Genomic DNA, 27,784 nt, shown 5'->3' with positions numbered 1-27,784 from the left:
TATATCACTGTGAAGTCCAGAGCGGGTGGTGGACGCTGTGAGTGCAACAATTACCTGCACCGTTTTAACTCCCGTTCAAGAGCCACTCTGAGGTTGAGTAGGTTTTTATTTGAGGATTTCTCATCAGGTGTAGGAACATCCTAGAGACAAAATAAAATGCTTTGCCTGTAGCACTCCTGCTCTGCAAATCATAATACTTCTTATATTCTCTTTCAAAGGTCCTACCAGACTCCCGCATAACCTTTTTTTTTTTACAGTTGTACTATTTATACATTTTATCAAGCAGACTTTCACACCATTAGTCTGTAATTTTCTTTAATGACATGGGAATTTACATATGGCAGCAGGTTATACAGTAAAACTCTGAGCACAGGGCAAAATAGGGAAGTCCTTTATTGCATATTACAATTTTTCCTCAAATCATTGAATAATATTAAAATAGTATTTTCTGTAGAGCAGTGATGAGTTGCATAATTTGCATACCTTTTATATTATACTACAGTTACCCTTATCATGTTGACTTTTTGTGAATTCAGCATATATAAGGCCATACAGTAAGTTTTTCTTTAATGATTCAAAATAGCTTTTACTTGGGATAAAAAATAGAGCAATATCACAGTTGAAGTATTTCTTGTTGCTATTGGATGTTTTCAATCAATTGACTGTTTGCTAATCCCCCCCCCCCCCCAACAACAACTGTCCAATTGAATTCAGATTTATGCCAAAGCAGCGCACATGATTCTGTACAAGGAGCAATACTCGACATACCTAAAGGAGCACAGCGTTGGTTGCTGTGTGGAGGCTGGGCCTGGATGCTATTACATCAGAGTTTAGGTTAACCTTAGCAACTCTGTCAGCTAATTATCGGAACTACGGAAATTGACGCTGCCAGTCAATCATTTTATCTGAGATAGCGTTACATTCATGTAAACATGCTGATTAAAAATATAAACAGTAGAACATAACGCTAGCGTTAACTTCCATTTTGCTTGTCCAAGTATGTAAGAAATAACCGTCTGCTCTTACAGTTTTCCTTATCATACTTAAAATACAAAGTTTAACTAGTTCAATGCTGCAGGACCAGAACAATGCCCTTTATTTACATGTCTTCCATGTGAATCATCAACTGATGATGACACTGACTTTTTGCCTGGAACAAGCAACTTTAAGCTGCCAATAAACTGTGTGAGACCTGCGTGTCAGACAGTCAAGTAGCTTCACACACCGTTTGGCAGGGGTTGCATCTGACAGTTTCTGTAACCAAAACAAATGTCCAACATTCACACCCACATCACAACTGTATCTGTCACTTTTCGTGAGGGGGCGGCAACACTATGAATGCAGGAGAGCCTGTCTGGAAATGTGTGTTGTTATCACCATATTTAATAGATATTCCACCCTCTTCAAGTTTGGCTGTAGGAAACAGATATAAGCACTTCGGCCTTCTGACGAGGTCGGACAATATGCCCTACAAACTATTTCCTTCTTAGCATAACCCGGGCCTTAGTCTCAGTCTTTCAGCACAATATCATGTATGTAGCCACCGAGCACATATTTAAGACCATTTTACAGGGTTCTCATTTTACAACATGTTAGCAGGAAATACAAAAAACTCATTCGGAGACAGTGTGTTCAGCCAACTAACAGCACTAACATTGGCTTGTTTAGCTAGCTGGAGCTGATCAAATGTGCTAGTGGCAGTTGTCACTTGAGATGGCAAAATTTATGGTCGCCAGCTAGAGAGACTCTTGTCTACCCCTTTCTTAAATTAAGGACCCACTGTTTACAAAAATGATAAAGAGTTTCGAGTTAACTGCCTCCACTTATCGTAGTAAACTACACGTGAGGGGGCTGGGAATTAGTAAACAGTCAATTGCATGCATTTCTACCATCCTTGTAAGGCACATTAAACCCTTGTTGTCAACTTCTGTATACAGCTGTACAAATGGTGATGCACTCATTCACTAATTTAAGTAAGGTGCAATTAACTTGTCATTCCTCCTTTAAGTATGCAATGGTCTTAAATACTGAATATGTTTTAGCAGATTATTGTTCACTGAAAACATTTTTTAAAAATTAGGATTAAGGGTTAATGCTTTTGTGTTAATGCTTTAAATATGGGTCTCAAAAGCTTCCATCCGCCCTTCCTTAGGACTGAAAGATGCCGAAGCATCTTTTGCAGGTTGACTGATCTGGTCTTCAGGCTCTGTAATCTGCAGGTCACATAATGAGAATGGACTTCTTCTTTCAGGCTTCCCCTCCTCTCTCATCGTCACGCCTTTTAAACTTGTGTAAAAATCTTTCCCTGCCTTTTCAGGACTCATATTTTCCACCTGAGATTGAAAAAGATACAAAGGTTTGCAAGTTAGTTTGCAAGTTAATGCTTTTATAATAGGAGCCAAAAGACAATGATCAACTGCAGCAGTTAGGATTGTGCAATTTCCAGTTTTTAGTAGATTCCAGCCCACAGTGAACTTTCTTGAAATGAGTTCTCTCTGAGGCTGATTGGCGTTTGCATTGGGATGAATATTCATTGTGTATTTGATTAGAATTGACAGTTATCTTTCTGTAATGGATGGTGATTCCAATCACCACATTTGTACTAAGACTAAAAATCTGAATTGAAGTTTGACAAGTTACATGACACTGAGGTGTGCTCTATTACATGTCTAACACATATGAAACATATGAAGGTGTTTTAACATTACATTGTCATTTAATATTCAGCAGCATTTATTATTACCATTTTCTCTTTGGTCAAAAACACGTTTTCTACTATTTCTCTGACTAAAATGGTTCTTTTTTTCACCATAGTTGAAAGAAAACGTGTTTGGGAGGCCTTTAAAGCTTATCAACATAATTATGATGCTAAAAACCTGAGGAGAAAATTGTTGGCATATAGCTCCATCAAAGTATTTTACACATGTGAAAATAGAAATTACAGATAACAAGACAAAGTAATTAACAAGTTGTTAGTTTGTGCTAACATGTTGAGCCCAGTGACCACAGAATACATAGCCACAGTGAAATTGCTGGCTTTGGCTATTGTTGTAACTCTGATTTATAAAAATAGCATGTAATTGAGACAATTTGGAGGCTGTAGGAAGATGTATTTTTTTCTCTTTTGGCCAGCTACTTCCCCCATGCTTCCACACTCATGTGCTATATGAGGCTAAACACGTCCTGGACTAAGTGATTTTCGTAATGAAAGAGCAGAGGTGAATTTGATATCTATTTTCTCATCTCTCAGTGAGACAGCTAAATATCAGAATATCGACTTAACGACACACGTGTGTAATTGTTTCCTCCCCTTTGTTCAAAACATAAAAGCTGCACGCTCAGGAAAGCAGAAGCAGCCATTTGTAGATTCATTCTCAGATTTGTAACACACTGCACACACCACCAATATCCAAATTTCTTCTTCTTAATTATTAATGAATTTGTGCTCACAATAAACCCATTCGTTCACAATTATACATAAATAGTTATTTCATGCTGGGCCCGTTACTCATTGCCACATATTTTAATTTTACTAAAAACTAGAAACCCGGTAGTGAAATAATATAGTTCATTTTTTTGCTGGGTCATTTCAAAGATTTTCACCTGCTGTGAATAAACACTTTTGGAGTCGAAAAAGAGGAGATTCATTTATGAACATTACAAGAATAAGAACATTCATCAGCCAGTCAGATACTGCATGTATACAAAAGATTGTAATAAAGGAAGATTTCTGAAGCGTTCACATCATCCTGAAAAGTAGAAATCCAACATAACCAAAGTCCAGTCAGAGAAAATTTAATGTGCCACTATGACTATATGTATACCCTAAATGTGTTCTCTAAGACAGCAAATAACTCTCTCCCTCTCTTTGAATTTATTTTATTTTTTTAAACTTTAAAACTGAATATCATACATTTAAAGATATTCTCATATGTTGAGATAAATATCGTAAATATTAGCTATTCCCCTGTTTTTTTCAGTGATTCAGTGGTGTTGTGATGATTGACAGATATTTGCATGGCTGAAAAAACAATTAATGAGATTAAGTGAAATCGAATCCCACGCCCCAATCCCTTTTCAAACTATGCATATGCATGTCTTCAAACTTCAAGTAGATGTTTGTTGGCACAGACCAGTAAATTCTGAATTCTAAATGATTCTGTAGCATCTGAGAAAACAACATCCTCAGCAGCAGGTAAATAAAAATTTCCATCACCTTGAACTTAATTAACATGAGCTGAAATTAATTGATGATTACCTGACTGCATAATGTCGACTGCAATGAATCAAAGATCTAAGGTTGAATAACATGGTAGGATAACCAAGGTACAGTTGACTGTGCCACAAGGAGCTTAACCTTGGCTCGACCCAGTGGCTTTCAGTGGCAATTTGATAGATATTTCATAATGATTTACACATATTTTCTGGCATGATTAAAGTAAATGTTCATTAGAATATTGATATGGAAAAAACGATCTCTGTGCAAACTCAGAAAATAACACAAATACAGCAAGCTGTCATTAATTATGTGTTTGTTGCATTGCACCATTTTCCTTTTGTGCAGTCGAAAACCAAAATCCTGGGTACTTTTTTTCTGCAGTTTAAATGTGTACATTTTACCACCTCTCCTTGCTTTTTGTAAAAAAAAAAGGTTTGGCTGATAAATTGCCACACACTCATCTACTCTCCTGATGGCTCTCCAAACCTGTTTCCCCTCATCATCGGGAAAAGTGGGGCTGTTACTGAGATTCACCGGAGCAGGATGAAAAGTACTTAACATGAAGAGTTAGTTTGTCTTGTTTTGTTTTAGTGCTATTTTTTCATTTAAGTGTTTAAAAATAATACTACACACCAAAATCCGTTATTATCAAAACTCCCAAAGCTAGGCGGAAAAGCTTCTGAAAGAAGTCTGTAGTTGAATCCATGTTGGTTACAATGGACTTTTATGACAAACAGCAGAGAAAAACAATGAAAAACTCTCTAACCACATTATCCATATGTACAAATACTCTGAGCGGGGCTGGGCAGAGGCAACTCTCTCTTTCTCTCCAGTTTAAGTTATTTGACATGAAGAGGTCTGAGTACACGCCTGAACCTCAGGAGCTTGTGAAGTAAAAAGAATCATCCTCCCAGGCGCGTTGACACGGCTGGCTGACAAGAGAGGCGGTGTGGTGAACATGGAACGCGAGGGGTAGAGACGGTAAAACGAATAGCTGCAGGCAAGTGTCCAACTTCTTTGGAATTGACTAACTTCTCATCAAAACTAGTAAAATGATGTTTGACGACACAGCTACACTGGAAAGGTGTAGGTCATGATATAGGAGGTATCCAATTTCTTTTAGTTGTAATGAAAGTGGGAGTCTGTTATTTAGCTTTAAGCTAAATATTCTATTGATTTTGTCCTAGTAGAGGTGACTTCAGTTAAATAGATGGATAGAGGCTGTCCACATTTTCCCAACACCACATTCAACATTTGATTGAGGACTTTATACCTAACAGATATCTGGAGTAATCTCAACAGAGAAACTGAAAAATATACTTGGTTTACGCAAAAGTGGATTGCCAAATCTAGAACTGATTATGGGTTCGGTTCAAACTTTGTTAAAAGTTTGTTTAACGTTCGAAGCCCTATGTGTTAAAACTCCTATGTGTAGGATTTGTAAATTTCAAAGAAGACAGCCATACTCAATTATACACAGTGACACTGAGATTTCCCCATTTTCCACAAACAAAAATGAATAATGCATGCCATTAGATTCATTTTGCAAAATATTATAATCACTTAAGCTTTGGTACACAGAGGCTTTGAAACTGTAATTGACCTCTATGTCATTATAGTTTATTAAATATGAATTAATAAAAGTGAGAGGGTTCATAGATAGATAAGAGATATTCGATCAAAGTTTACAGTACTAAATTATATGAATATTGTAATTAAATTGAAAATGATACGCAAACAATAGAATTACAGGGAAATAACTTCTCGTGGAAAATGTAAAGATCTAAAAATGTTAAGCAAGAGAATGTGCAGTTAGTCATTAAAAATGTTGTTATTGCATTAAAAATCTGGTAACGTGATTGACTGATAGGAGATTTCAATACTGTTTTTAACTCTTACTTTTGGATAAGAGATTTTACTCATAATAAGACAGATTCTAATGATTTGATTGCATGTTAGGTGCAAATAATGCACAAACTCTCATATGTGACAGGTACAAAGTATGAGCAGTTCAGGAACTGGATATGTGAAAGGAGTAGAGTGGTGTGATTTTGCAGAGAGTGTCAAGTGGCTGCTTTGAAAAGCAGTGAATCTGTCTCACAACAAAAAAATATAACCTATGATTTTTAGCCACCAACATGTGTGGCTATTTGGACCTCAGTATATTAGGAAAAAAAGTTTTTGACGTAGGTGGGATAGAAGAAATTTATTGTAGAATATAGCATTTATGGTTCAAACTTAGTTTGATCTCGCTCTGAAACCTAATATGGTTCCCTGTTCCCTTTGCAGTCTGCAATTTGAAGAGGCACTTGATGGTAAATTTTGAGTTTGAGTCAAACTTTCAACTTTTCATCATATAGGGCGTTCATATTGAAACATGAAGCTGGTAAAGTAACAAAAGGAATGACCAGGGCTTTAGGAAAAATAATCAGTGCCCAGCCTCAAAAATTTTATACTTTGTGCTGTGGCTACTAACTATATTTTATCTGTGATAAAACATTCTAAACTCAATGTTCACTTATTAGCTTTTACTAGATTTCAGCTTTCTTCAGTTAATTGGTGTCATCAGGTAAGCTAAGTTCAGTACTATGGTTGCATGATAGCAGGCGCTTGGTGTGTGGGTGTGTGTTTGTTTGTTTTTCTAAAAGAAGGCCACGGGATATGGTCAAAGGTTCCACAAAAAGCTAGTAAGTGAACCTTGAGTTTAGTATCTGACCACAGTGTGTTTTCCCAAGGTTCAGAATCAATCAAACCTTTTTTTCATTCTTTCTAGAACTTTTTGGAAACTTTTTTTGATTTGATTTTGATTTTGATTGATTTTGATTTGAGTGTGGTAAATATAAACGTGGTTATTCTGTGTTCTTCACTAATATCACCTCTCTTTCAAGAGAACCTTATGGGTTTGAAAACATAAACAGATACAGATTCCTTCGCTATAATATAAACTAATGCTACCAGCATACCTTTTTGTTGTCAGTTAAGTTCTGCCTGAAGGGATTTGGATGAAATTCTTCCCCATCCTCCACTGTCAGTCTTGGAATGGCCGTCATCGGACGAATAACCCCGGGCTTTGTCTGGACAGAGGGATTCATAGTTTGACAACAGAAGGAATTCATTCCCATCATTATCTTTCCAAGACACTTTACATTATCAGTGTTATAGAAGTTACAGCAGGTGTCTAAACTTGTTGACTGCGTACCTTTCTAGGATCCATCAGCTTTCTCTCCGTACTGGCAGATGGGTGCAAGCTGCATAAAGATGCCTGAATAAACAATGTGGAACAAAAACATTAACATGTTTATTAGTTTCTCTCACATTAGTGTCTCTAATACTGATAAAATTAAGCAAAGTATGAAATAACTGCACCTCATTGCTGGAAATGTTGCAAAACAACAATCAACGTAAATTTGTGCATGAATAGTGAGAGAAATATATAATATTTTGATGTACGTTTTATGATGCCAGCTATGCATAAAAAACTGCCATCTGTTCGGATGTACCCTCATTCAGCTAACTTATTCAGAGCGGCTTTCTACTGGTAGTTTTAAATTCTAAATAAGCTTTTTTTTATTTAAACATGACCAAAAACAAAACCTGACATTAACAAAAAATGTACAGCCTTAGTAAATGTAACTGTTAGCTAGCATTTTCTTGTAACAAACAGTGAAATAGCCTACATTCCCAGTATTGTTATGTGAAACCTTTAGGGGAACAAAATGTATCTGTAATTTCATGTAGTTCATGAAAGAAGACTGTTCATTAAAGGAATAGTTCAGGATTTTTTGGAAATACAATTATTCTCTTTCTTTTAATGAGATGAGAAGATTAATATCAATCTTATGTCTATGCGTTCAGTATCGAGCTGGAGTTGGGATGTGATTAGCCTAGCCAGCTTAAAGACTGGAAGCAGGGGGAAATTTGTGGTTTCAGGGAAGTTAAGCAGTGTAACTGTAACTATTTGACACACTCCATACACGCAGTCGGAGCGTCCATTGCTAGCTATCTAGCTTGCTAGCTAATGTACAGTTGATACTTTGGATGTCTGGGGCAAATAAGAAGAAATGATCCAGTATTCAAATACAAACAAATGACACAACGTGAAAATTAATTTCATTTTCTGTCTGAACACACATTTAGAAAGGAGATACAACATAATTAATGAGCTTTAGAGTTGCTGGTAGACAGAGCCAGGCTCGCTGTTTCCCCTATTTCCAGTCTTTATGCTAAGCTAAGCTAACCATATGAGAGAACTAGCAACCTTCTCAACTCATGCAAAAGCTAAAGCATACCTCCCCAAACTATTCCTTTAATGTTTTTGAAGTTGGTCAGAGAGGTTGATAAAAGAAAATGTTGTGAATTCTGTTTTTAGCAGGAACTCTACTCCATGGAGCAAATCTCTGATCATGCAGGCTGAAATAAATCTGTACAGCCTTTTACTGTGGTAAAATTCCTCATTGAAAATCTTTTTATTCGCAATTTTGATGGCCCAGAGTATTTCCCAAATGATAAAATGATAAATTTGGTAGTAAAATTGTCTAAAAAAAAAAAATCCGAAAAATAAAAAAAATTTTTGGAAATACAATTATTCTCTTTCTTTTAATGAGATGAGAAGATTAATATCAATCTTATGTCTATGCGTTCAGTATCGAGCTGGAGTTGGGATGTGATTAGCCTAGCCAGCTTAAAGACTGGAAGCAGGGGGAAATTTGTGGTTTCAGGGAAGTTAAGCAGTGTAACTATTTCTTGACACACTCCATACACGCAGTCGGAGCGTCCATTGCTAGCTATCTAGCTTGCTAGCTAATGTACAGTTGATACTTTGGATGTCTGGGGCAAATAAGAAGAAATGATCCAGTATTCAAATACAAACAAATGACACAACGTGAAAATTAATTTCATTTTCTGTCTGAACACACATTTAGAAAGGAGATACAACATAATTAATGAGCTTTAGAGTTGCTGGTAGACAGAGCCAGGCTCGCTGTTTCCCCTATTTCCAGTCTTTATGCTAAGCTAAGCTAACCATATGAGAGAACTAGCAACCTTCTCAACTCATGCAAAAGCTAAAGCATACCTCCCCAAACTATTCCTTTAATGTTTTTGAAGAGGGTCATAAAAAGGTTGATAAAAAAACGTTGTGAATTTTTTAGCAGGAAATCTACTCCATGGAGCAAATCTCTCTGATCATGCAGGCTGAAATAAATCTGTACAGCCTTTTACTGCGGTAAAATTCCTCATTGAAAATCTTTTTATTCGCAATTTTGATGGCCCAGAGTATTTCCAAAATGATAAAATGATAAATTTGGTAGTAAAATTGTCTAAAAGTTAAACTGAAAAAATAAAAAAATCCACCTGCTCTTACTCACATATTTGGTTTCACGTCCAAAGGATTTTGGAAATGGTGAGTTGTTCTGCTGAAAAAGGAAAAGAAAGAAATGCAGAAAGAAATGAAACTAAACAACAGAGTTACACCAGCCTCATCTTGTGGGACAATGGAGAAAATTTAATCTGAAAACAACTCATCACCTTTTCAAATATGTGATAGTCACTTGCAAAAATGACTGAAAATGACAGAAAGGTAGAAGATGAAAATAAATCCTTGGTGCGCAAAGCTAAAGGACTCATTGAATAGATCTGAATTTTGGACATATGAATGGAAAAGCAAATTTCTTTTTTTTTTTTCATGTGTATCCAGTGTTTTTTTTATTGGTGACTGAAATTCACACATTTTTATTCTCTACTCTTGATCTTGGATGAGCATTGAAATTCACATCATGCTGATGTCTCATGGATGACAGCCTGCACACTTACTCTTTTTCACACACACACACACACACACACACACACGCACACGCACAAACACACAAACACAGGATTGTTTTCACCGGAAACCATGAAAAGCTTTCTCCTTTGTTGAATTATGAACAGATGTCTTTTCATTTCTCGTACTAATGTTTATACAGTCTCAATTCACTTTTATCCCACTTCCAGTTTGTGTTTCAGTGAAACACAGTACAGAGTACTTGTTTCCGTGAAAGCTGAAAGTTGAAATCCATCATTTTCTGCTAATTTTTCTGCTGGTAGTTCAGACAACAAGGATGGCAGAGCATCCTGAGTCTCGCTTGTGACATTTTATCACATTTTTTTTGTGCATAAACAGCTGTCTGGTTTGTCTTTAGAATTTCAACAACCAAAGAGGTTCTTAGCAGAACTGGTTATAGGCTGGATTTATTGCTTTTCTTTTGATTTAGGAACATACTTATAAAATGTTCTACAAACTAAACGGAGGATCAACATCCTGTCTGGGTTTTTCTTCATGTCAGACTGCATTTTTTTGGCGATAAATTTTATTACATTTGCCATTACAGCTGAAACTACATTTACCACCTACCAACACGTCTATAGGTCATTAATTAACTTTTTATATCTTGTTTAATTGATTCAAAAAGCAAAGTGTAAAAATTAAAGGTTGTGGTTTTACAGGGGTTATGTGCTGGACTATTTCTTGGCCGGGCGCATTATCTTCCTTGAGTCACTTTGGTCTTTGTCTGATTAGTTAAGCGAATTGTTTCCTGCTCTAGTTACATACAGAGAGTGGCAGTGATCTTCTCATCTAAGACTAAGCAAATAAGTGTCTTTCCCAAAATGTCAAACTAGTTCTTTAAGGGGAAAAGCAAGAGCTCATGAGTTGGCCACACTTGTCGCATGCAGTTGAAGAAACACACTTTACCTGCACGCCAACGCTTGTAGTCGATGATCTGTAGGGCTGCAGCGGCCAATTAAATGATGCAAAAATAAAGCCATTAATTCACTTTTAATATAACAAATCAACATTTGTACATGTGTAATTGTATATGAATAATTGTATAATTGATTGAACTCACTGCTGGAATGGAAGTTGCCAATATTTCATCAATAGCTGCGTAAAGTTCCTCTGACTGTTGCCGGAGCTGAGCGGGTGAGCACATCTGGATAAAGCACAAAATAACTAATGTTACCGGTCTGTTGTGTGGTGTTTGCAGTAACCAGCAGTAACGTGTGGAGTAATACCTCAGCATGGGTGTCTTCAACACCTCTTTCCAGTGTTAAACCTCTCTCCAACGTGTCACAGGGACTCTCTTCTCTCTCTACCTGCGCATCGATTGCCTGTTAATACAAAGCAGAGTGAACACATTGAGCTCCCTGACAAGATTGCTGCTTTCTTTGAGTAATTATACATTAGTCTTAGAAATCACTGCAACATCTCCTCCAGACAGGGCTCCCTTCTCTGCAGCTCTAAATGAAGCAACACAGCAATGTGCCATGTTTCAATGTCTTTGAGCCTGATTTGACTTTTTAAAAGGTTAATGAGGTTTTAAAACTCACACTCTTTTCAGTTGTATAGCTTGTAAATGCTGATGAAATTAGTTTTCTCCCATTTTTAAATAAAAATGTAATTCTCTGTAAAGCCCTGTGAGTGGAGCCATACGATTTGTCTCTTTTAATGCAAAATTTATGGCTTACAAGTTTATTCCCATTTTCCATTCCTCACATAATGCTCCACATTGCAACATTGGCTACAGTACGTACATCAGACCAGCTCATTACGGCTTCATGTGGCTGGATATTTAGCAGTATAACAAGATGAATTAGTGGGATTAGAGTTAAATAAATGAACTCACCTGCTGATCCAAAAGAAGGGTGTTTGTGGGAATTGCAGCGAGCGATTTGTAGTTTAACTTAATCTTGTGTCTCTAGAGTTTATAAGCAGAAGAGGAGACAATGAATATTAATGAAAAATGCAAAAATCAGATTTCTGCATTTTACTAAAGATGGATTTTGTAGAATGTCTCGTGCAAATTCGTCATGTGCGTGTTTTACAATTCTTTAGGCATGCTTTTTCTCACACTGCTGCAGGCTACTAATCATGTAAAACAGTCAGCCACACTCGAGTCGTGTGTTCATCTGCTTTGACAGCGCTGGAAACCACATCGCCTTGCTGCTGCTCAGACGGCTCATTTGACTGACTGTGAATGTTGCCAAAAGGTTCAGTTACAACCAACTTTTCCACGCTGACAGGCAAGAAAACTAGACAACTGCGTCCAACATCAACTCATATTTCTTTACTTGTACTAAATAAATTGGATTCCTGATGGCTAATACTCCAAACTTTGTTTGGTGTTAGTTAACTTCAAGTTCTGGCCTAGAAACCACTACTTTTAAAAAAGCTGCTGCATCAAATTTACGATGACGGATTCCCTCTAGCTTCAACATACGACATTTTAGATATGTTAATCATTAGAATCCTGAAATATGTTTGAAATCTCTGAAAAGCAAAGATCTACTGTATAAAATCAATGAATGATATGGCAAAGACTAACAGAAATCTAAGAATGGAGGACAGCATTTGATATCCATCTATCCAGTGAGTGAGTTTTTAACCACATAGTGTAAATAATATCCTCCGTCTAAATAAGTCATGCATATGGCAAAAGGAGAAGCTACCTTTCTTTTTTTACCCTCCCTGTCACTGCATTCTGATATTCCACTCCCTGGCCTTGGGGGGGGCGTGGTTGAGCACAGGGAGAGAGAAGGGGACGGTGTGAGGTCTCTGATTGGTGGGGCAGGAGAGGGCGTAGGCGTTGGGGAGCTGGTGGGCGATGGCCATCCAGGAAAATTGATGGGTGTGTAGCGGGAAGGGGACAGGCAGTGGGCTTTGTGAAAACTCTGTGGCGGTGTGGCAGTTTTGGAAGCAGGGCATCTCCTGTCTGACTCAAACCTTCCTGTGGTGTTTTGCAACGGAGGTAGAGGTGATGCTGCGTCTGTGCGTGCAGTGAAAATTGTGACACCAAGTGAGCGTGACTGAGAAGGCTGAAGCTCCGGAGGGCAGGCAGGTGGAGATCTCAGTTTGTGAGAAAGCGAATGAAGCCTTGAGAGAGATGAATTTGGCGGGTGACTCCATATCTGGGGTGCAGAGGTCTCTTGCTCATTAATAAGTTCAGGGGAAAGGGAGATAAGTTTTTTATGGTTATCATCTGCATGGCCCTTGAGGGACATGTGAGTGTTGCTGGTTTTCAGCTCAGGGGACTTGGAAATGGAGGAGTGTGTGTGTTGCAGTTTTCTGGAAGTTGCACCGTCTAATACTTCTTCATGCTTTGCTGGAGAAACAGATTTGAAATTTGAGCAAAACAGAGGCAGTGGAGCTCGGGGTAGTATGTTGCTCTTCACTGGCGACTGTGAAATAACCTGCTCCCATCTAGGTGCACTGCTTGAGCGTATTTGCTCCGAGCATCTTTTCACTGGACTTTGAGGGCACGTTCTGCTGAGCTCATTTGACTGCACAGGCGGAGGAGCAGTGACGCATCTATTAGGCTCCCTGTGAACGTGGCTCTGGCTATCAATAGATGCTGATGAGGAGAACCGAGAGGAAAACTCCAGGGGAATGGAGGCCACACTAGAGGCTGCTGAGCAGGCATTACAGAAGGACAGGGTCACAGGGTTAACGGGCCAGCAGGGGGTGTAAGGCCTCTGCAGAGCAGAGGACAGAACAGGAAGACGGCCCTTTCTCAGGATGGCAGTAAGGAGGGAGAGTCGGGTGAGAGGAGGCCGGTGCCGGGGAGGAGGGGACTGTGGAAAGACAGAGGAGGACAAGCTCTCGCAGGATGAAAAACAGGTTTGAGGGATGTGAACCAGACTAGAGCCAGGAGCGAGAAAGTGCCTCTTGATCTGGATGACAGAGGGGGAGAACATGCCAGAGCGGACAGATGAGCAGGGGGAGACAGTGCGGCTGAAAGAGACAGGAGAGGTTACAGAGGAAAGCTGCACACTCTTGTCTTTGTCCGAGCCCACTGAGAGGATGGACTCTCTGGATGAAGCCAGGGTGGGGAAAAGGTCTGCAGAGTTTGTGGGGCTCGTTCTGTCTTCTGACACAGACGCTCTATTTGCAAAGCAACCTGAGCTAACCTCAGCACGTCCAGAGGTATCGTGACACCGCCACTGGGAAATGCCCCTGTGTTTATCAACAGCTGTTTCCATAGAGGCCGTCCCGGCGGCAACATGGTTGGGAGTATTTTCAGAATGAGCGCTGACTGAAGGAGAGGCTTTGGTGTGAGAGAGGCTCACGTGTTCCAGTGAAGGCATCGACTGAAAAAGAAAAAGTTTTCATTAAATGGCTACTTAGGTGTGGACTTTCACTTTAAATGGACTTTCACTTTAAATTCGTCAGCGTGACCAAAATAATTGACCGGCAAATTAAAATTTCTAACAAGGTTCTGTCAGCTGTGTCTGATTTGTAAAAAGAGGAAGAAAATAGTTTGATGAAGCCTCCACCTGACATTGTAAAGTAGAGCCTGTGAAACATATTGGATTATTTGCATATTGATTTATTCATAGAATAAGATTCATTCATCCCAGTTAAAACATCAGATTTGAAAAATAATAAATGTCCATCTTGAACAGCCATGTAATTTTTTCAATTAATCCCCTGACAGTGCTTTACATTTTAAATTAAACACCCTGCATAGATACCGGATATACAGTAGCCCACACACACACACACACACACACACACACACACACACACACACACACACACACATACACATATCTATATATATATACATGTATATATATATATATATATATATATTATATGTCAGTGACAAAGTTTTTTGTTATAGTATCTCAATGTCATATAGTATATGACATTGAGAGCGCTCTGATTGTACTTACTTGAAGTTCTGTCTCCGGTTGGATTATGTTTCCTGCTCCTCCCTCCACAGAGTCTCTGATAAAGACTCTCTCCGCTTTGAAAATCTTCCCGTCCGACATGGTCTCCCTGGTTGTCTTCTCATGGGACACAGCTACGTTCTGACATGAGAAAATGAAGCAAATGTTTAGGAGGATCTGAGCGAGTGAAACCTGAGAAAACCCGGTGGTGAACTTCAGCAAGCCTCTCTAAACTCAGGGGTGTGCTTGGTTTCACCAGACCACATGACCCACACATATAATTCACATGTACACGCACATGTCCTGCTAATATTGGTGTAGTACGTGCCTCTTGTGCAGAGCTGAACAAGTGAGGCAGGGTCTGTGTACACACACAATTTTGAGTCTTGTAAATAAGCAAGATGTTATCTCCAAAGAGTCTGTTTAGCAGTCATTCCAAACTGGCAGTAACAGTCTTTGCCACATTTTTCCATTTGTACTTTTTGTTTTATGTATTTATATCATTGATTATCACTGTTTGCCACAGTATCTTTTTTCATGCAAGAAGTTGCCAGTGTTTTCAAATCCTACATACAGGAGTCATATTTTGCTGGACGCAGCATGACATCCTACCTAATTTAAATTCAGACAATCAAAACTGCTTGGTTAAAGTTTAGGCAAGTTAGTGGTCGTGTCAAAATCAGACGATTTGTAAAACCAATCATCCACCTCGACGTCCTCCCTAAAAGGTTTCTATTCACTGCTTAGAGCCTATAACTGCTTCACACTCCTGCAATCTTTGCTTCTCAAACACAACAGTCATTCTTCGCATGACCACAAGAGGTTGCTTGTCAGGAAACCGTAGATTTAAGACTTGAAACCATTACCTTTATCGAGTTTTTCTGGTGACGGCAGTCTCGCTGGAGTATTCAGCTATGTTGTATTGTCCTTTCCAAATAGAGGCTATCCCGGCTGAGCAATACACTGAGCAGTAAATTTAATCATTGCTTCTCCTGGTCCTTTATCAATTAATTGAATCAAATGCGAGTAACAAACTTGAGCATTTTATGCATGAACTCAAGTTAAATGAATATTCTAGGATAATATGTGTGACATTTAACTGGAGCTAAAAAGGGTAACCGCTGATGACATAAGCTACCTCATTACTGGCATGAACTCCCACATTTATGATAATTACATATGAAACCATCTTATAATGACAGCCTTCATTTTTCTAAATCAATTAAATAATTATCTCAGTGATGCTCTTTTGCCTTACTGTAGATGAGCAGTAATCAGGCAAATGAAAGGCTGCCAGAATGACATCTTATTCCTGAGACGGAATTCAACATAAATGGCCACTTATGTCAATAATATCGTCAGGTACTATGCGTCACAAGCAGCTGTGTTTACATATATAAGCAAAAGCACAGAATAACAGCACAAAAGTCTGAGGACTGCACACACTGTAGGGTGATTGGCTGGAACCAGTGTCTTCCAAATCGGTTGCCATAAAAAAAAAAAATTTAAAAAACCTGCTTTACAATATTTAAAATGCAAGCTGTGACACCTCTTCCCCTGTCTTGCACGTTGTCCTGACCAACCTCAGCAGGCAATTGGTTGACGTGGGAGAGTCACCAGCTGATGTAGTTCTGGGCCCTCCAGACTTTAAAAGCTGACGCATGCCCTCACTTTCTCTCTTTTGCTTCTGCACATACAACACCTCAACAACACATATACCACTCATCCATGCTTTCATCTAGAATCTTGCTGATTTCCACACCCCAGTTTAACTGGGTTACCTTTAGTTGTAATAAATAGTTTGTTTTTGGTATAACTTTTACGTGGACTCCCTTCTCGTCACATTCCCTGACTTATTCTAGTTATATTTAAATATTGAACCAAGTGTGCAGAAATCCAGCAGAAATCAGAACAAAATGTATCAGAAAAGCTGTACTGGGTATTTCAGAGAGAAAATATCTGCTCACCTGCTGTTACCTCAACTACTGTCATGTGTTTGAAGACAATCTGTGGTGCACAATGGGCCAAATAGGAATAGAAAACCCTCTAATATGAAGCAAGATAGTTAGGTAGGGAAGCTATTGTATTGTGATGTAGGACCTCATATTTCAAATCCATGGTGGCCACTCAGAATACAAACTGATACTGATGACTTGACTTTACATTACTGATACTGCAAAGGGACAATTTCTTTCTTTTGAAAAGGACATTTTGAAGAGACAGACAGGCTGCTCCAAATCGAAGTGGTGGATTAATGAATTGTCAATTGTCTCACAAGTAACCCTTTACATTCTGCCCAATGGCATCCCAATAAAGGAAGCCCTCACCATAGGGAGTACTACTAATCTGTCCTGTGCAAATATAAAATGTTACTCACACAAAGCTGCAAACAGCTGTTAACAATATTTGGGATTACTGTCAAATAAATTCTTTGCTCCCCTGACAAACACTCAACAGAATCCTGGCTGACATTTGAGTGTGTGCGCAGAATAAGAAGCCGTTTGATAAAGCAAAAATTTGTTTTGCGTGTGTTTGTGATCTTTACAAATAGACTAAAACACTTTGCCTGACTCTGAAATCAGTTTACAGGTGAACATCAGGCTGTTCTGTTTGCGAGTTAACATGGTGACTGAACCCTTAGCAAAACTTGCACATAAATATGTACAATAATGTGATTTATTATGAAATGTGTATAAAAAATTCACTCTAGCTTCGTCAGCATACTTGCAGCTTTGGTAGACTGGATGTTTTTTTGTCCAATTGGGCTACGTTTTTTTAAATTCAGTAGTTAAAAATTGTTTTGGGTGGGTTGTGACCATAGAATGTACAGTATATGGTTTTGACAGTTCATACTTTTTGTACCATTTTTTTCCATTAACAACAAATGAGGCTATATTCTATATATAATCATGTAAAGCACTTTGCACTTTGTTTTGAATAGTGCTGTATTAATATGAGTGTTACATTAACATTATCTAAAATACTTTTGTACTTTCACTTTTCTACTTCTGTTATATTTTTTCATTACTTTAGCCATAGTTTTTGTTGCAAAACTGCATACTTCTACTTCTGGGAGTTGTTTAAATACAACTAATGTGTTGTTTGACATTTTGGCATATACACTTTTTTGCTTTCAAGCCAAGAGTTTGATAACAAGTCTGATACCACTCTCAAGTCTGTACGCTAACTATGTACCTAGAGCAGGTGATTAGCTTAGCTTACTGGAAGCAGGGAAAACAGCTAGCCTGGCTTTTGGTTTTTGTATACATTAAACAAACAAGATCCGACGTATTCATTAGTGAGCTTTAGAGGGGCTGGTAGATAGATTTCAATAGCTTTGGAGAGAGCCAGGCTAGCTTTTTCCCCCTGTTTCCAGTCTTTATGCTAAGCTAAGCTAACCATCTCATTGCTCTGGCTTCATGTTTAGGACAACGACTGAGCGTGATAAAATCCATCAACCAGCAACTCTAAAACTCGACGATTACGTTATATCTCATTTGTTTAATACATACAAAAAACTAATAGTTGTTTCCCCTTGCTTACAGACGTTATGCTAAGCTAAGGTGATCGGCTGCTGTCAGTAGCTGTAGCATTCAACTGCTACTGCTTCAAATTGTACATTCATACAGTCAAATATGCTTTTAGTAAAAGAAATATTAGTGACTAAAGAGCACAGGAAAAGTTTATGTTATAGGCCTCTTTATACTTATACTCAATACATTTCAGAAGGAAATATTGTTTATGTGTTTCACATATTATTACATAAAATATGATGCATTGATGTAGATGAAAATATCCAAAACTATATAAAGTACATAAATTTTGTCCAGTTCAACCGGCTGCAGTTAATGTATCAATAATTATAATTATATAATATTAATTATAATAATTATAATTAATTCCCAGCTACCGCTAAAGTAGTGATTCAGCCATATTTTGGAGTTAGGCCAATCAGACAATTCTGTGTAACTTATGTCCCTTAGGAGGAGAATGGGGTGAGAGGGTTAAAACAGCATGTCACAGAAGAGATTTTGGATTCTGCAGACTTTTCATATATATGATTTGTATGTGTACTCTGCTATTCAAAGAATAAAATTGTGATTCAGTATTACATTTCCTGTCCTCCTGTGTCTTAAATCCACACCACTTGATAATCTAAACCTCTGAAAGGAACCATTATGCATAATGAGTACTACTCCACTAATACTTTACTCTACTTTACTCAAGTACTCTTGTACTTGAGTGAAATTTTGAATGCAGGACTTCTATTAGTATTTTTAGACTTTGGTATTGCTGCTTTTACTTATGTAAAGGATCTGAGTACTACTTCTACAACTCCTAGTGATAAAGCAGCAAAACCAGATTTGGCTTTTGAAACCGATGGCACTTCTCTATGGGAAAAGAAAACCCTGCCCGAACAACAATATGAGAGAAAGATGTAGTAAGAGTTATAGACCGACAAATAACCCATGAAGTGGAAATGGAGTTCAAATTAATACATGGCAGAGAGAATTGAGCACAGAGCTATCTATAGTGAGAGTGGATCCAAACACACAAGACACACAATCCAATATTGTGCATGTATGAAAAGATAATACCCCTATGTATGCTAAATTGCAGGGTTGTTCAGAATGTTGCAGTTGTGTAGTCATATGGCTAGTTTATAACATGAAGGCTAGCCAGTCCTTTAGGTAATAGCAGTGGGGGGAGGTTGAGAAACTAATAGTGCCACCTCCCAGTTAGAGGACCCTTGAAGTCTCACGCAGGCAGCCAGCGAGCCGACTTCAGGCTACAGAAGCAGTCAAACCAGCCCAAGGCACCCAGAGCCGTGGTGCTGCTGTGATGTTGATGCTGGATGAACATCCAGTAGAGTAATGGAAATCTTGTGAGCTGGTTAACTGATTGAAGACATTTCAGGGTACCGAGATGTCTTAAGCAGAAGCATTTATTGAAAGTTGGAGAATAGAGATGAGCAATACAAGTTAACACTGTGTAATGCCACCCATTTCTGAAGGTTATCTTCCTTGCAGGGCATAAATAAACCAAAACAAAACCCATACAAAAAGTATGCAAATTAAACCACGTTCACCTAAGTCACGTTGTGTATTGCATGCAAAACTTTCCCAAGGGAAGACAATCTATCCTGGAGCAGAAGGGCCGCTGCGTTATGACAGTTCACTCCCTCGACTGGAGGCTCGGTCCATCATATCTTCACGACCTTCGCTGCTTAGGGCAACTGCTACCGGAGAGTGGGCCAGAATGACAGACGATAGTGTATCACTGACTTATAATGAATAACAAAATGCAAATCTTTACAGCTGGGGAACTTCTGATTCGATTCCTGAGGTAGTTCAGGAATATGTTTGACTCTGATATATATATATATCTTGAAACATGATGAATTGATATGTAGTGTGTGAGTCAGGCGCGTGGGATACATAATTGGATGGTGTCAGTCATCATCAATGACGTTAATTCCAGCGAAACCAGAAAAAGCCATATAGGAGGAAGTATATAAGAAGATATTTCTGATTTCATACTGACAGCTTCTCTCAGATTTGAATGTTTACAGATGCACATTCTGAAACTAAGAAATAATTACAGCTTGTGAATCTGTTTTTCTCATTTCTCCCTGAGGATGAGTCAGACTGAAGTCTGTTCCATCATCTGAGAAGGAAGTCGGATGTAATTGCTTAAAATGCTGCAGGCAAGAGTAAGATTGATTCTTTCCTGGTAGTTAAGGTGTGTCCCTTATTCTTCAGGCCACTGACATGATTAATCACTAGACACTAGAGTCACTTGAAAAGGCCTGAAAGTTGCAAAATTAGATTTGCTGGCTTGTGGACCTCTAACAGTTTGAGTTTTATTTTCTGTTCAAGAAAAGTTGCAATTCAGAGGTATCTCACATTCATTATGTTTTCAATAGTCCTTATTAAGAGTTTTCTGCACACTCACATGCTACTTTGTCAAGTTGTTTTCTCTCTACTGTCAGAGATGTTTGAATAAATGCTGTTCATTGTGAAATTTTAGAGAAGTATACGCTCATAAGTTTGATAAAAATGATAAATGTAATTTTGAGAATAACCGGAGGGTGTGAAACAGAAAGGCTGAGCTGTCGCATCAAATAAAAGAAGAAAGTGGTCGTATTCATATACCATAATCATTCTTAAACAGGCACAGTCTGGGTGTGTCTCAATGGCTAATCTCCAACATTTTGTAACACAAAGCTTTTGGCTCAAAAACTAGATTTACATCAATTTTTCGGGAGAAATTGGTGGGAGTTTTGATGTGTGGAGTCAGGCAGGCAGAGTGTGCTCCCTTTCAGTGCTGGTGAGTGAGTAATAATTCCCCAACAAATGAAGCGTGAGAAAGTTTGTGCAACCATTTCAAACAGAGAGTGATGTCAAGTAACACTACGAGCACACACAGAGATTACCAGACACCAATACAAAGAAGAGTCAGTTAGCCACTGTATATTAACAACATGTATATAGTCAGCACATGCATTTTGATAAACGCTTCATAGTAACAGCAGTAATCATGTTACAAAAAATGAAAACCAGTCGGCGACGATATCACTTTTCAATCTTCACGGTGTGTGCTGCTGCTGTACCTTATTTGGTTTTCCTGTAAGAGCTCCGGATCGCTCCTCCTCAGAAATAATGTTTTTAAAGGGTAATATGTGCACCACTGGCACAAATGTGAAAAAAGAAGGCTTAGGTGGCACTCCTATTGAAACCTGTAAAACAGAGAGAAGAGGAACAAATCGTCCATGTTACAAACCCATGGAAATAATTTCGCAATGATTTCCCCTTCAAGCACAAACACTTGTTACAATGAGAGTGTTTTGAGATTACTTACAGTAAATGGTGAGTCAAGCATAATGGGACTTCTCTGTTAATAAAAACCTAGGTAAAGGGATCATGTCACGCGCTCCATAAATTCCCTGTTTCAGTCACTCAACATGACTTCTCCTTACATCTGAATACCACTGAATTTGAGATTTGGAATATCGCATTTCTTTCCGCTACACAGGGTCGTGTGACTATACCCCTACACTAACGATCCATCATCACACACACGCACAGATTAGGCAGTTTAGCACCCTGCAACTCAAAGCCTTGATATACCCGGACTCAATGAGGAGTAATGAGCTGCAAATAAATCAGCTCATGTTCCCATCTCCATCAGGCACCTCACATGTGTTTTCACAAGGTATGTAACTGAAATTGTATAAATAAGACATAGATGCTCCTTTGTTTCAAAAACGAAGGCTGTGATGACTAAAACCTGGGCAGTTTTGGCTTAACAGACTTAACAACCTGTAACTTAACATGTAGCCATTTTCACAGGTTCTGCTTTTGTTTCCACTACCATCTCTCTAATCTGGGAGCAAGTTCATGGTACTAAATTTCAGCAACTGCTTAGGAGGTGACACTAAATACAATCATAATCATCATAATAAAGGACCTCATCAACCAGGCAAACCTAAACTTTTTAAAAACAAAGAGCAATGAACCCACCAGTCCCAGCAGGGCCATGGATTCAGCAAAGGTATTCCTGGAGCCCATGGTAGAAGTCACCAAAACCTCCTCCACTGGTAAGCAACTTTGCATTTCTTGCCACAGTTTAGACTGTTTGCGCATAAAAATGCGATAGACAGATAAAATGTGACGGATACTCTTGGCAAGAAAGCAAATATGCATGTTTCCCAAAATGTAAAACTATTTGCTTTAAGCATCCCTGTACGTATAATTGTAGATTGTACACTGGTTTTTGCGGGAAATCCCACTGTTGCATCTGGTTACCACAATGTATCTAGAACCATGGCTTCCACCTTTATAGAGTGGCATCTTGATTTATGGCTGGTTTTGTTGTTTTTGCATCAATTTTCCCAAGTGATCACAAACTTTACAGTGCAAGCTCCACTGGCATGTGACGTACACGAAAGGCATTGCTAGTAGTTTTTATGTTTTACAAACATCCTTCTGGTTAACCGCAAAAGGACTTACACCAAACGTCTCCACTTTAGTGTTAGCATCATAAAACAGCCCCTGGGACAAGCAGGTCCAAACTCTGACACCTCTGTGCTGTTTGCAGAGGTGACCTAGTGCATCCAGCTCTCAGCTGTTTCTGAGCTTGTATAACTCAGTGAGGACATCACAGCATTCATACCATCAGCGATAATGTGTCGTTTCTCGCCAGGGCCACCCATGCTGAAAATGTATGAAGAGGCGGAGCTTTTAATTCTGTTGGGTAAAAGCTTCGCCTCCATATAGGAAAGACAGCAACATCTCTCTGTGATTATGATCTTGAAGGAATGAAAGCTCTAAAAATTCACACTCAACATCAATATCTCTCTGATTACAATGCTTACATTAAACTGTTAAAAGATTGTATCTCAGAATACTCTGGAGTAGTGTGTTGAGCCACACTATACAGTATATTCTCCATAAAAGCAATGCATGCAATGCAAGGGCTTCAATTTGTTAAGCTGGCATCACAGTTTGGGTTCAGTGGCATTTTCTTTTAGTCTGGATGTGTGGGAACATTTCCCATTTATTCCCACTGCAGCATTCAAAGCACACACTCATCAAAAGTACTTTTGCTGCTCACTGATCACACTTGTTGTCAGGTCATCTGCAAACTGCAAAATGGAGGGTAAGGGCACTGAAATTTCAGTGAGGGTTATATTAGCAGATACTTGAGACTCCCTTATAAATGGATCACACAATCTCTGTTCATTGATGTAGACACTCACCAAGAATTAGCATATTAGGTTGTGTTTCACCTTTCATCTACAGTTTAACTACAGACATAAATTCAAACCTGCCTGCCCAGTTCTTATAATATTAGGTGGCTGGTTAAATATGGGAAGAAGATGAAAAGACGCTCCAAAACAAAATGATTACGAATATTTTACAAACCCAAGTATTCTCATAACTTCATCTTAAACTGTAGAACTGTATTCATAATTTTAATGATGTATTTTGGCTCTTGCTGAACCGATTTCAAAGAAAATTTCTTTTTTTTATCATTACTTACTTGCAACTTATGTGCATCATGTAAAATAATCACATACTGGTTTACAAGAATGACTTGACTGCGCTTGAAGAAAACTTCTGTTTCAAAAATGTGCCAAATTAAACTGGTATCTACTCAAGTTTATCTGAGGAAAAAAATATATTTTATACAGTTTTCTATGTAGTGGTCTGTGTGGCCTCTTGGTTGGATGTACAGGAATTAATATGCAATTTGTTTCTCATTAAATACCCTTTTCAAAGAAACTAACACCAGAATGTTCATTTCCACTAACATCTTTTTGTCTGATGGTATGTCTATTGTTCTCTCTTCTCTGAAATGGTCTATACGTGATTTCAAACACCATATACAAGCAGGCCAGCCATTCGCACTACATTACACCTTTAAATATGGGAGGAAGATTATGTCTGCTGGTAGCTTAAAAGTATGGCTATTCAACAAGTGGAGCATCACTGCTACTATATTTTGCTTTGTTTTATTATTTTGTCTGGGACTGGGTAGTTACATCAACTCACATATAAAGGTAAAGCCACTGAGTTAATGAACGGTTTTGAACTGATGTTGCATGTATTAAATGTTAGGGAGGCACATTTGGTGCATGTGGTTTTGACATATTTAAGCTACATGTTCAGATATAGTGGATGTAGCAGCTACAGAACTGGCAGAAAATAAATTATAAATGTGTGATAAAATGTAAAATGATGTTGAGGTCTTGTCAGCTGGACTGGAGAACTAAAGACACCTATTCTAGAGAGGCACTGCCTCGCAGGTCAACATCAAAGAGCAGAGAAATAGCTCTGAGGCAGTCTCTTTATTTTAAATTCTATAGACCAAGGTTTTTTGTGCTTCTTATCCTTTGCAGAATAAAAGCTGTGTTTCATTTGACTACATGTATACAATAGTGTATAGGACATGCATTTCAGATCAGTTCAGAGGGTAATCAACATGAGGACAGAGTCCATAGAGAAAGTAGAGGAAGTTCACTGATAGCAAAGAAAGGCCTCTGACAACAACATGCCCAAGTGTTCAAGAACCAACAAATACAAACTAGAAAAAACACAGAATAAGAATCACAAACAAGACAAAACATCTGGATAATCACATTCAAATTAACCACTAGGGAAAAGGTGCAGTATTATCTGCTTTCAAAACAAACCCTTCTATTTACCTCGGATGTCAAATATAGTGGTCTTATCCCTGATAGAGTTGTCGCCAGTAAAATAACTGCAGCTCCAGATGTTACCTTTCTACATGATCATAATATCTTTCTTTTTTTTTCTTTTTTTTGACAAAAAGATCACATTTAATTAAAGCAAATATGTCTTTTTGAGTTCGATACATTCATCAGGGTTTTTTCGGACTTATTTCTGTGGCTTTTCTGGTCATTATATATTCCAAAGAAGGTCAAGTCAAACAAGTAGATATGCAATAGCCTTATGCAGCTAAATGTAGCTTCTTACACAAAGGTGGAACGTAACAAAGTACATTTTCATTTAGTCAGAATTTAATAATGGACTTTTTTTCTCCACTACATTTACTTCATTACTACAGTTGCTGGTTAATGTTTATAATGAGTTTATAAAATAAGAGAGATATAGGTTGTATAAATACAGAATAGTTAATAGTTAAAATTTGCACCATATTTAACAGCTACAATAATACATGGCTGCTTGATATGTTATTGCATCTTCAGCAATGCATAATAGATTATTAATGTATTCATTTTAACAATCAACACTGACATGAGCCTTTCTGCCTGCATGACGAGTAGTTTTACTATTAATACTTCTAAGTACATTTTATGTATTTTTATGTAGTAGTAGAGAAGTAGTAGAGATAGTAAAGAATGTGAGTACTTCTTCCACCACTCTCCTTAAACCCATGCCACCCATGTTTTTTGTGACATGACACCTACTTACTGAGCTGTGAGAAGGTTCACAATTACTTTAAAGGGCCAAGATATCCCGCTTAAAGACACCAGTGTATCTATAATCAGCTGTAAATAAAGAAACAGAACGAATGCCTTGGCTAAAAATAATCACGTGCCATTTTATAAACTTGTTTATGTATTTATGCTCTTATTTAACCTCCTTGTTTGCATGTCCTCTGTAGTCATAGCAGAGTAAGTTTACACTGGGAAAGGTTAAAGAAGAGCATTTCCTTCTTGCCCATTGGAGCCCTCTTGAATGTTTAATTGCATAGAGTGGTGCCGAGGTCATGCCGTCCTCATAGATCACATTTCCAACGACCACTGGTTCACTGTGCTACATGTCGCCTCACCGTGTGCGTGCTCACTCACTTATTTCTTGTGGCATGTCAGGCCTGTCCCAAACACCGAATACAAGCAGCACTAAGTCATTTCCTGAAGCAGACCACCCTCTGTGGGGGTCTTTAAGGGGACACTCGTAAACAGTGAGCAACCAGAGAGACAAATATGTTTTAAAGAAACATACTACTGAATGAATGCAAGGGACCTAATTTCTTGTGATATAGGTTGTCATAAGCCCTTTATTATGCAACTGCAGTTCCTTTTTTGTGTTTATTAATTCCGTAAAGTAGCTATAAAAAACTGTACAGTATAATTTCCAAAAAAGTTTTATAGTAATTCATACATTCTCTTATCTGTGGTTGATGTTGATGATCCTCAGTTCAGTGCCGTATTGAGCACATAAGATATTCTACTGCTGAATAAGAGCACAATTACTGCTGTAAAGCTGTGCTCCTCAGATGTTAAACACTATTACTGAATTGTTCATGTTGTGCCACAGTAAAAGCATAAAGAGTTGGGCGTTTCACTAAGTAAAGAGTTTAATTACAGACAAACACACAGCCTCTCCCTTCACAGTAGATAGGGCAGGCAAATATAGCCCACTGTCAGCTGCTACTGAGCACACTAATTTATCACTCCAGATTATAAACAAACGTTATGATTACAAGTCTCATATACAAGGACAAAAACAACAAAAAATGTCCATATTTCAATCAATGCCTGTAATTTTCAATAGCAGTAAGATTTACTTTCTTATTTAACATCTATGAGTAATATATGTTGAATGGGTCATGGAGGCATGTAAAGGACTTTACACTGCAGCTGTAAGAAATTTTTTTAAAAAATGTAAAAGAAATGAACATATATTTTTCAATTTTCGTAATTGATGACATTAATAAGATGCATTTATATCAATTCTTATAACTTGTAGTTTTTCTTCTGTGCATTTAAATTAATCCAAAAGCAGTTTTGGTAACCATTATTCATCCTAGTTTGAAAGGGAATAACAGGATAAGTATCAAGTTGCTGCATGTACTGTGTCTATGTGTTTATGTGTGTAAGCCTGGAAGGTGGCGGCAGGTTGTAAAGGGCACAATGGGGGGGTTAATAGTGTTGATGGATTAAAACCAATTTCTTCAACTGGTTTCATTTTCCAGCAGGATTTAGCTTTGAGGTAAAAACAGAATTTAAAGTCAGAACCTTTGTAACTACAAAGGTCAGTGGAAAATAAAATAAAGGCAGGTCTTACAACAAATACCCAGAATTAGGGTTTTTCATCTGGTACATGTTTTCAAAAGAAAAATATCTATTTCCAAACCGTCTTACCTTCCCCAGACTCTTGTTCAAACTGTCCATTTCTGCTTCAAATGCCTCTCCGTCCAGAAGTGTTGCATGTGTCCAGGCTTCGGAAAAGTTCTCTCCAGACTTCAAATGTTGATCAAGGCAGATATGGAAAAGCAAGATGCCCACTTTTTAGCCAGTCTCGTGAAGTTCAAAGTGTATTACTGTTGGTGTGTGTATCGCCCTGCAGATTTCCTTTTATAGAC

General features: G+C 38.1%; 1 protein-coding gene across 5 annotated transcripts; it reads right to left on the bottom strand.

Annotated features, from left to right (window-relative positions):
* Positions 1-309: 309 nt before the first annotated feature.
* On the bottom strand, positions 310-27,784 carry LOC120796070 (muscular LMNA-interacting protein). 5 transcript variants are annotated; one of them, XM_040138411.1, is made up of 12 exons: positions 27,564-27,784; positions 21,540-21,665; positions 14,930-15,067; positions 14,162-14,341; positions 11,881-11,952; positions 11,270-11,365; positions 11,104-11,187; positions 10,950-10,985; positions 9,586-9,633; positions 7,419-7,481; positions 7,183-7,293; positions 310-2,333 (listed from the first exon to the last, which is right to left on the bottom strand). In XM_040138411.1, the coding sequence occupies exons 1-12, from the start codon at positions 27,591-27,593 to the stop codon at positions 2,112-2,114; spliced, it is 1,206 nt and encodes a 401-aa protein (XP_039994345.1). In that variant the 5' UTR covers positions 27,594-27,784; the 3' UTR covers positions 310-2,111. The 5 variants fall into 5 exon arrangements, with proteins under 5 accessions (XP_039994345.1, XP_039994347.1, XP_039994349.1 ...); XM_040138413.1 differs by having other exon boundaries at positions 14,321-14,341; XM_040138415.1 differs by lacking the exon at positions 27,564-27,784 and adding an exon at positions 26,268-26,307.

This window comes from Xiphias gladius, chromosome 11 (assembly GCF_016859285.1).
Source record: "Xiphias gladius isolate SHS-SW01 ecotype Sanya breed wild chromosome 11, ASM1685928v1, whole genome shotgun sequence".
Classification (NCBI taxonomy): Eukaryota; Metazoa; Chordata; class Actinopteri; order Istiophoriformes; family Xiphiidae; genus Xiphias; species Xiphias gladius.
The sequence above is the reverse complement of the archived record's forward strand: the minus strand, read 5'-3'. Positions and strand labels throughout refer to the sequence as shown.